Source organism: Malania oleifera, chromosome 11 (assembly GCF_029873635.1).
Source record: "Malania oleifera isolate guangnan ecotype guangnan chromosome 11, ASM2987363v1, whole genome shotgun sequence".
NCBI lineage: Eukaryota > Viridiplantae > Streptophyta > Magnoliopsida > Santalales > Ximeniaceae > Malania > Malania oleifera.
This window is the reverse complement of record NC_080427.1, coordinates 10290695-10301963: the sequence shown is the minus strand read 5'-3', so window position 1 is coordinate 10301963 and position 11269 is coordinate 10290695. Positions and strand designations below refer to the sequence as shown.

The 11269-nt window shown below is 38.5% G+C and overlaps 1 protein-coding gene across 1 annotated transcript; it reads left to right on the top strand.

The window, feature by feature from the left end:
- Positions 1-2945: 2945 nt before the first annotated feature.
- On the top strand, positions 2946-5154 carry LOC131143454 (purine-uracil permease NCS1). The gene has a single exon (XM_058091755.1). The coding sequence runs from the start codon at positions 3150-3152 to the stop codon at positions 4830-4832; it is 1683 nt and encodes a 560-aa protein (XP_057947738.1). The 5' UTR covers positions 2946-3149; the 3' UTR covers positions 4833-5154.
- The last annotated feature ends 6115 nt before the right edge of the window (positions 5155-11269 follow it).

The following is an 11269-nucleotide window of genomic DNA, read 5'->3' as shown; positions in this document are numbered from 1 at the left end:
ACCAACCAATCATATCAATTTGCACATACATGTATATCATGAAAATCATCGACCCGTACACCGGTATTACACATTTTATCATAGTTCGGTCCGTATGCCAAAAAATCATAGCATAGCCCGTACGCTGGCAAATCACATCCACATAGCACAGCCCATACGCCGGCAAATCATAGCACGGCCCGTACGCGGCAAATCATAGCACAGCCCGTACGCTAGCAAATTACAGTCACATAACACAACCCGTACGCCGGCAAAACATGTAAAAATATCAGCCCGTACGCCGGTTTTCCATCATAAAAATCCATATCATCTACATTCCCAGAAAAAAGTACTTCACAACATTTTATACTCATGCCACACGAACGGATTTTCACATATTCGATCATACGATCATTTTCACAGTATTTTTCAAATATAAAACATATATATAAATATATATACATTTTCCGCAAATCAGATGCTAAATGTATATATATATACATACATATTCTCAAAACAAACTAGCTTAGTTAATCCCCTTACCTGATTCCTGCAAAGCCCCTAAGAAAGTCTTCCCTGCACCCGCAGGGTTTCTAACTCAACACTTTGAAAATGGAAATTCCCAGTATTAAAGTTCAGTATTTCTAAGCATATAATACTTTCCTCAACTGTCAAAAACCCAAATATTGAGTAGAAAGTTTTTACCCAAACGTATTCAAGTCTAACACCTGAAGGATTCCCTGACCAATACCCTGAAACTGAAAAACCCCCAATATTAAACTTCAATATTTTCATACGCACAACATTTTTTATAACTAAATCAAGACCAAATATGGCTTAAAAAGCCTTACCTCGACTATGAGATGATTTTCAACTAGCTTTCACCAACGATCCGCTCCGGCTGATTTGGAGAGAACTTCCCCAGGAGCATCGTGGTGACTTTGGATTGTCGATCCGGCGTAAATTTGGCCCAAAATCGACAGAAGAAAGTGGAAGAACCAAAGGGGAGAGAGAGAGAGACAGAAAACTTAGTTTCGTTTGTAAGTTAAAATCCTGATTTTTCTATTTATGTACAGGGGATTTCGTTGATGAGACACATCACCTCGTCGACGAGTCCTTCATTAAATTCGTCGACGAGACCCTGTATTCGTCGACGAAATTTAGGCTGCCCCAGAACCTCTCTCGGTATTTTCTCGTTAACAAAACCCTGTGTTCGTCGATGAATTTTCTTATGCACTCGTCGACGAGTTCTGGCCATTTCCTTGAAATTATGGTTATCCCCCAAAATGCAATGTCGTCGACGAAGTCTACGGCCTCCTTCTATTTCTGTTTCTATTTCTCTCCCTCTTATTATTAAAATCATATTATTCTTCGGGTCACTACAGTCTTGGCCTACAGATTGAACATTTAAATGGCGAAATTTTTGTTCATCAATCTTAATATACCGAAAAGGTATTGAAGCATTTCTATATGGATAAAGTTCATCCTATGGGATCTCCAATGATGGTGTGATCATTTGATGTCAAGAAAGATCCATTTCGACCTCGTGATGAGGGGGAGGAATTACTTGGTCCTAAAGTACCATATTTAAGTGCTATCGGTTCTTTGATGTACCTGACAAATTGTATAAGACCTAACATTACATTTTCTGAGAATCTACTAGCAAGATATAGTATTGCTCCTACTCGATGACACTGGAATGGAATTAAATACATTCGACATTATTTAAGAGGTACATCTTATTTGGGTCTATTTTACTCGTTTAATTCCAAATCTCAACTAGTAGGATATGCAGATGTTGGATATCTATCTGATCTTTAAAATGCTAAATCTCAAATTGGGTATATATTTATTTATGAAAAAACTGCTATATCTTGGAAATCAATGGAGCAGACGATTACAACATCCTCCAGCCATTCTGAAATACTAGTTATTCATGAAACTAGTAGAGAATGCGTCTGGCTCTGATAAATGATTTCTCATATTCAAGAAAATTGTGGTCTTCAATCAATCAAGGATATTCCAACAGTTTTGTATGAAGACAACGCTGCATGTATAACTCAATTGAGAGGAGGATACATAAAGGGTGATAGAACAAAACATATTTTTCGAAATTTTTCTATACACATGAACTCTAAAAGAATGATGATATAAATGTACAATAGATCTGATCAAGTGATAATCTAGTAAATTTATTCACCAAGGCTTTGCCAACTACAACATTCAAGCGTCTGGTACATCTTATCGAAATGAGACATTATATAAATCTTAACAGGATAAGTTAATATATGAGTGACAGCCAAGGGGGAGTGTTATGAATGACAGACAACTTGGCAGTTTATAAATGATAGCTGCTAGCTGCCAATAATAGTGGTTGCCACTTGAAAGAAAAATGAAATAAAAATCTTACCTGTGTTGTGAATGAAGTGATGGTTGTCCCCTTTGTCTCCCTCTCACATCACTTCCATGTCTTCTTTCATCTCCCTTTTCTCTCCCTCTCTTAATTCTATTCAATTATTTTTCCTCTGCTCCTCCAATGACTATATAAGGAGGAGGAGACACAGAGAAGAATGCATGCACAAGATAAGTAGAAGAGAGCAGAGAGCAGAGTGCAGGAAGAAAAACTCGCAGAAACTAAGAAAAGAAAAAAAGAAGAGAAAAGAGTGAGATATTTTATATAAAGTAAGATAGTGATAAATTTTTATAAACTTAGATACATGTTATAATTCTTCTTAACATAGTGAATTACTGATATCATCCGTCCATGGAGTAGGTATAAACCGAACTACGTCAATTCGGTCTCACTTTTTTTTTTTTTTTTCGCTTGTTTTCATTAGTTTCTCCTTATCCCCGTTTATTTATTATTAATTCTTGTATTATTTTATAACAAATACAATCAATTACACATGGTTTGAAATAAAATATTATAAATATAAGTAACATTTTCCTAATCTAATTGCAAGCTCACTCATTCTTTAGCCAACATTCAAGTCCAAAACACAAAGTCAACCATTCCTCATTGAAGTTACAAGAATCCAGAGAGAGAGAGAGAGAGAGAGAGCGAGAGAGAGAGATGAGATCGACTGCACACCCACGACTCTGATCCACTCATCTATACGCGACGGACACCATTGATTCCGTCACCCTAATCTGAATCTTCTTCAATAATCATGGTGTCCAAATGCTGTAGCCTCCATCTCCGCCCACACCCCCACCGCCCCTTTCCCCCTGCCTCTGCAATCTTCCCGAAACCGAGGCCCAAATACCTCCCCGCCACCCCTGTCTCATTACCCACGAAATTAACCGTCTCCCATGACCAAACCCGCTCCCCAAGACCCTCCTCTCTTCGACCCATGGCGTCGCACCAGCCCAACAAACTCGAACACGACCTCACCCTCAGCAACGCCGACCTCCAGCCTACGCCGCCCCACCGCAGAACCTCTTCCGGCTGGGAATTGGCAAGTCTCTGGGTAGGTCTAGTCGTCGGCGTCCCATCCTACTACCTCGCAGGCAGCCTGGTCGACTTAGGCATGGCTTGGTGGCAGGGCATTGCCACCGTTGTCGCCGCCAACGCCATCCTTTTGGTGCCGCTGGTCCTCACCGGCCACCCCGGCACGCGCTACGGCGTGCCCTTCCCCGTCCTCGCGCGGTCGGCCTTCGGCGTCCGCGGCTCCCACGTCCCGACTCTGCTCCGCGCGCTGGTGGGCTGCGGCTGGTACGGGATCGAGACTTGGATCGGCGGCGAGGCCATTTTCCTCCTCTTGCCCAACTCCTTCAAACACTCCTCTTTCTCCCAATTTCTCCCCTGGCTCGGCACTTCGCCTCTCGAATTCGCCTGCTTCATGGCCTTTTGGGCTGCGCAATTGGCCGTTGTCTGGAAGGGAATGGATGGGATTCGTGAGCTGGAGAAATACTCGGCTCCAATTCTTATCTTTCTTACTTCTTGCCTCCTTGTTTGGGCTTATGTCAAGGCAGGTGGGTTTGGTCACATGCTCTCCTTGTCGACCAGGCTCTCTTCTTCAGAGTTCTGGGCTCTCTTCTTTCCTTCCCTCACTGCAAACATAAGTTTCTGGGCTACTCTCGCACTTAACATTCCTGATTTCACCCGGTACGCCAAGAGCCAAAAGGACCAAATCATGGGTCAGGCTGGCCTTCCCATCTTCATGGGGGCATTCACCTTCGTTGGCCTGGCAGTAACCTCTTCAACCGAAGTTATTTTCGGACGCGTGATCTCCAATCCAATCCAACTTCTCGGCGCAATCGGAGGATTTACGACTGTGATCCTTTCCATATTCGGCATCGGTCTGGCCACCGTTACCACCAACATCGCCGCCAACGTGGTGGCGCCGGCGAATGCGCTCGTCAATCTCAACCCCAAAATGTTCACGTTTAGACGAGGAGCTGTTCTGACGGCGTTGCTCGGAATTGGGTTTCAGCCGTGGAGACTGCTCAGGTCAAGCGAGAGCTTTGTTTATACATGGCTTATTGGCTACTCTGCGCTGTTGGGTCCGATCGGAGGGATAATTCTTGCAGATTATTATCTTCTCCAGCGAATGAATTTGAGTGTTGCCGAGCTGTACTCGTCCAGTCCAAGGGGAGCATACTATTATTCAGGAGGGTACAATTTGGCAGCAATTACGGCTCTTGTTATTGGGATTTTGCCGGTGATTCCTGGTTTATTGCAGAAGGTTGGGATTGTGGATTCAATTGCTGATATTTTTGTAGTCATTTACAATAATGCTTGGTTTTTCAGCTTCTTCATTGGTGGTTTTGTGTTTTGGGTTCTATCTTGTTTGATTGGAAAGCAGAGGAATTCTCTGGCTGTAGATCCTCTTCTTCCCTCTGCAACGTAGTTCCTTTTTTTATTCATAATTCGGAGGGACACTGCCGCCATATTGTTTCAAGGCATTGAGTACAAACGTACTACTTGGCTCTCTCTCGCTCTCTCTCCCTCCAAGTCTCTCTTACAGTCATTTTGCAAGTTTCTGGATTTTGTCGTCTTGATGTTAAAGAAGAGGGAGAGAGTAACGAAGATGAAGTGTATGCCACAGAATGACTTCGCGAAAACCTGTCAACCAGTTTTTTTTATTGTGCAAATATGGGTAGATTTGAAACCAATCATCTATCTTTATATATTTCTACTATGGAAAATCATTTTCATTTGATTTGTTGCAAGTGTTTTGCATAGATCTATCTATGGGTTATACCGATGAAAGAAGTGGCTCCGATGGATCATTGAGAGTTTTCGCTGAGCCGCCCTGGGTAATTGGGAGCAGAAAGGAGGCTCTAGAATTGGATTGTTGAGAAAATACCATAGCAGATAGTAATAGGAGTCCACGGATCAAGACTCATAAGAGGAGAATATTATTAGATATATTGGATCTATACATTAAATCTAATAGATTTGAGTTTATATATATGAAAATAATTAAATTAAAATAAAATAAATACAAGTATAGGGTAGTTGGATAAATGCAAACGAAATTAAATCCAATTAACTTTCAATTAGTTAGTTTCAAAGCAAAATCAACTTTTGAAAAGTCAGTTTCAGTTCAATTTGATTCCACTATATTAGCCCTAGTGGCTAAAGTTTTTCATTGCAGCTTGTTTTGATAATAACAACTCATTAGTAGTCATTTTAGCATTCATTATATACATTGATTGATGCATTTGGTTGTTGAGATAATTAGTGAAGCATTCATTCTAGTTTTCTACTTGCTCAAAGCTCTCTTGCTACTTATTCTTAGTTACACATCTTTTGCAACAAATAGTAGTGTGAGGTTTATACTTGTATTATCAGCTCAAGAAGAAGCATTCCATATTGTATCTACTTGATTTCAAATTGTTGTATTTGGAGGTTTGTGGTGAATCATTAGAAGGTGGTTCTAGGTGAACACCTTGTTGTAGCTCTTGGTGAGCAGCTGGGATAGGTCCTGTCTTGTAAAGGCTTTTCCGGCTTGAAAGGAGTTCATATATTGGATTTGGGAATCCTTTAGTTGGACTCAAGGCATGGACGTAGGCTCGGAGCCGAATCACGTTAACATCGTGGTGTCAAGTCTTCTTTCCTTATCCTTATCAGCCCGAGTGTGCATCTAGAGTGGGGGTGAATAGACATTTTGCACAGATATTGAGTTTAACTATATATATATATATATATATATATATATATATATATATATATATATATATTGTTATAATACTCTTGTCTCTTGCTAAAGAATTTTGTGATTGCAGTTAAACTCAATATCTGTGCAAAATGTCTATTCACCCCCACTCTAGATGCACACTTAGGCTGACAAGTGGTATCAGAGCGAGTCGCTTGACTTTCGGAGTAACATCTAGAGCACAAAGATCAAATGACGGATATGATCTCCCAAGGACAATCCATTGATCGTCCACCAAAGTTCAATGGTAGGAACTACCTACCATGGAAAGACCGAATGACAATCTTCATCCAATCATACAACTTGAAAATGTGGAATGTGATCATTGAAGGAGATTACGTATTAAAAGTGAGCTCATATTGATCAAGAAGTTGTTGGATGCCGGATCAAGGTTGGTTCAAATAAATTTCAAAATAAAAATTTTTCTCTATTGTGCTGTGAGTGATGAAGAGTACAACCGTATTTGCAGATGCAACACTGCAAAGAAAATGTGGGAAAAGCTCCAAGTAATGTATAAAGGTACCTCTTAGGTTAAAAAGTCAAAAATTTATATGTTGGTTAAAGAATATGAAATGTTTAAAATGGAAGAATCTGAGTTAATTACTTCCATGTTTACATGGTTTACACATATAACAAACGATTTGAAAGCACTTAGTAAGGAATATTCTATGGAAGACAATGTGCAGAAAGTGCTTCGTTCATTGCCCGAATTATGGCATGCAAAGTCTATAGCAATTGAAGAAGCAAAGGACCTATCGGTGGTCACTCTTGATGAACTCATCAGGTATCTCATGACTTATGAGATTAAGAAGAAGAATGCTGCAGTTGAAGTAGAAAAGCCGAAAAAGACAATGGATATGGCTTTAAAGACATCAAGCAAGAAGGAAATTATTGAAGAAGAAGAGAGCGACAATGATGAAGAAATAGCTCTCATCACTAGGAAAATCAAAAGATTCTTATTGAATAAAAAGGGCGGTAAGCAAAAGAATAAAGGATAATCAAGCATAATGTGCTTCAATTTTGAAGAAGCCTGAACTCCGTATAACTGAATGTCCCCAATTCAAAAAGTGCAACAATCAACAAAAAGATAAAAAGAAATATAAGGCCATGAATGCAACCGAGTGGGATGAGCTTAATAGACTCTCTACCAATGGAGAAAACGAAGATGAAGTTGCAAACTTTTGCTTCATGGTGGATAAGCAAGATGAGGTAAATTCCGATGATGAATACTCTCCTTTATATGATGAGTTAGAAGAAACTTGTAGAAAAATCTATAATGAATTAATTGCCACTAAAAGGAGAAATAAACATCTTGAAGAAACACACTCAAAGTACAAGAAAAAAAGTTGTATGTCTTTGTTCTACTTTAAAGGAAGAAAATGCATCTTTAAATACAAAAATTGAAGAACTTAATGAAATTTCTCGAATAGATCATGAGTTTTTCCAAAAGAAAATAAAAAATTTGAGAAAACAAATTGATGAAAGTGTTGAGGAAAACTTGTCTTTGAAGAAGAAAATTGAGGACCAAAGTAAGATTATTTATAAGTTTACCAATGGAAAGGAGAACTTTGACAACTTACTTGGGGCTCAAAGATTTGGAATTTTAAAAGAAGGATTATGTTATGACTTTTCATCATTCAAATCGATTGGTTTTACAAATCTATGTGTCAAAAGAAACTCAATACCAAGCAAAAATCCAGCACCCAAACCAAATCCTTTGCATGCTAATAAAACTTGCCTATATTGTGAAAGAAAGGGTTATGTACGCTTCACTTGTCCTTTTAGAGGAAACAGAGGAAAAGAAAAGAAGTACACATGGGTGATCAACTCTAATCCCGTAGGACCCAAGGAAAATTGAGCACCAAAAGAAATCACCTAACTCTATTTGCAGGTTTGCTTGAAGACCTCTTCGATGAAGAGCAAATGGTTCCTTGACAACGGATGTTCAAGGCATATAACGGGAGGCACCAACAAATTCATTTCTTTTTCCTACAAGAAAGAAGGGCTCGTGAGGTTCGGAGACAATGCCAAGGGAAGAATCATCGTTAAAGGTAAAATATGCAATTCATCTCTTTCTATAGATAATGTTGCACTTGTAGATACACTTAAGCATAGCTTGTTGAGTGTTAGTCAGTTATGAAATAAAGGACTAAATGTCTTATTTCAATCTGCACAATGCTTAATAACTTACTTAAATGGAAATACTATCTTAATAGGCAAGCATGAATCAAACATCAACACTGTTGAATTTGATGATATTAATTCTTGTGATATTAGATGTTTGGCCATGACAAGTGAAACTAGTTGGTTATGGCATAGGAGGTTAGGTTACCCTAACATGAACCTTTTGCATAGATTATCTTCTAAAGAACTAGTGATTGACTTACTTAAGGACAATTATATTAAAGATAAAGTATGTGATTCTTGTCAATATGGAAAACAAAGTAAATCATCTTTCAAAACAAAGAAAATGATTTCCACATCAAGACCTTTAGAATTAATACACCTTGATCTATTTGGGCCAAATGATGTTGCAAGCATAAATGTAAAATTGAATGCATTTGTTCTTGTTGATGATTTCTCAAGATTTTCTTGGGTTATTTTTCTAGCAAACAAAAGTGACACATGTAGTGCTTTTATTCACTTCTATGGAAAAGTACAAAGCAAAAAAGGTATGCCCATTATCCACATTAGGAGTGATAGAGGAAAAGAATTTAGAAATCAAGAGTTAGAAGATTTTTGGAATGAAAATGGTTATTCACACAACTTCTCGGCACCAAAAACTCCACAACAAAATGGAGTAGTTGAAATAAAGAATGGAGTGCTCCAAGAAATGGCTAGAACAATGCTTAATGGGCATAAATTTCCAAAATATTTTTGGGCTGAAGCTATTAGTACAACTTGCTATGTTAGTAATCGTGTCATTATTAGATCTAAAATAGGAAAAACCTTGAAAAGGAAGGTGTATGCCCGAGAGGGGGGTGGGGGTGAATTGAGATTTAAAATTTTTTTTTTTACCTTCTTTGATCGATTCTTTCTTAACTTAGTTTATGTTTAGCAACCACGCAAGTAAAGTTGTTTTTCAATTACAAGTTTAGAGTAACATTAACGTAGTTAAAACCTTTATGAATAAATATTCCAAGTTGAATATCCCTTTCAGTAATTCAATACAATCCAACCAACACAATCACAACACAATCCACAATAGAATGAATTCAGTAATGCTTCAAAATTTCAGCACTTTTGTAACTCAAAGTAGAGTTTATGTATGTTGCTGATAAAGACCTGTATTGGTGAACCTGTTTTCTTAATATAAAGTATAATTCAAACTTCCAACACTCTTTCCAAAACTCATACTTTAAATAAACTTTCAATTAATTAGTCTTGGGTGTTAACCAATCAACATACTCTCCTATGGTTTCCGCAATTTGTATTGATCAACCAACGTACTCCTTTTTTCATTTCCGCAATCCCAAAATCAAATTGATCTTTGGTTTATTTAATATCCAATCCACGTAGTTATTAAGAACATAAAATTAAAATCCAACCACACAGTTTATATGAACAGAAAATTAAATGAGAGTAAGGAAAAGAGTGAGACGAGAGTTTTTCCGAGGTTCGGCTATACCCACCTACGTCCTCACTTTAGGCTAACACACCTAAGGATTCCACTATAGCCACTCCTTTATGGGTATGAGCAATCTTACAATCTTGTTGACTTTTTGAGTCTGATCCCTATTTTGACACTGACAAAGCACTTGGAACTAATGTGTGTGCTTAGTTCTTGAACAGGTTAATATTTCAGAACACACACATGAAAGAGGATTGATGGATGCCTAAGGAAAATAAAGATCATACCACCTGACATATTCCATGATTAGAGGAGCAAAATAAGAAGAAGAAGAAGACTAAAAGACATTTATTTCTCTTTGTAAATGCATTTAGTTTTTCTATTTGGTGTGTAATAATGCATGACATGCATGGTATGAATGAAAGCTTAGTAATGACCATAGATGGACCACAGGGAAATCCAAAGATCATAGGCAGAGTCGACCGACGTTGAAATTTTAGGCTCAGTTAAAAAGCCTTACTCAACCAATACTCTTTAACTAAATTGCCGAAAGCTTATTCACATAGGGTTGAAAAAGCAAAGGGGCTAAATAAAACTTTGTTGACCGTATGGTCATACGCTGTTTTGATTATGACAAATACTCTAATATTTAATGGTTTGATGAGTTTGTGTGCAGGACCAATCAAACGTATCATATGGTGCATGCATATGGATTTGTAGAAGACGAAAACTCAAAATGTGTATTCATTGTAATTTATATTTATCATACTGAGTCTGTAATAGTAAATAGGAAATAGTCTGTAATAATTAATGTCTTACTTGCATGGTAAGATCAATAAGCTCATGACCATAAATGGACCTTCGATCGACTGACACCGGATTTTTTCGGTGCCTTCAAACTAAAAAAGAACTTAGAAATGACCCTAGGACACTCACTTATGCATATATATGAATGGTCGTTTGAATAGGGTGTTTGCATGCTTAAATAGGACTAAAATGCTTTAAATAGGTGCATTCGGTCGACTGTACTTCCATGTACAAATACACCCAGTCGACCAAACTCGGACCAGGTCAACAGTTTGACCACGCTTCGGTCGACCCAACTTGTTAGTTCAAAAGTTGCCGGTCGACCGAACCCGGACCAGGTCAACAGTTTGACCACAGTCCGGTCAACCGAACTAATATAGTTCATTTATGCCCGGTCGACCAAACTCCCTTTTAGTCAACACTTTGACCTCCTGGTCGATCGAGCCCAAAATAAACGCCAACACTCTAGTCGACCGAGGGTCCTCGAGAGATGCCCTAACGGTCTGGTCAACCGAACCATCTAGTTCATTTCTTCCTGGTCGACCGAACCGCACTATTTGGAAAAATCGCCCCTAAACCTGGATGCTCGGTTGACCGACCATATAGTTCATTTCTTGCTCGGTCGACCGAACCTCAAGAACTTTGGTCGATTGAACTTGTTCTAGTCGACCGGACCTCTCGGGTTGCCCCAATATTTTTACCGTGGTTAACATTTTTAAATGGGATTAAAATAATTAAATTGTATTAA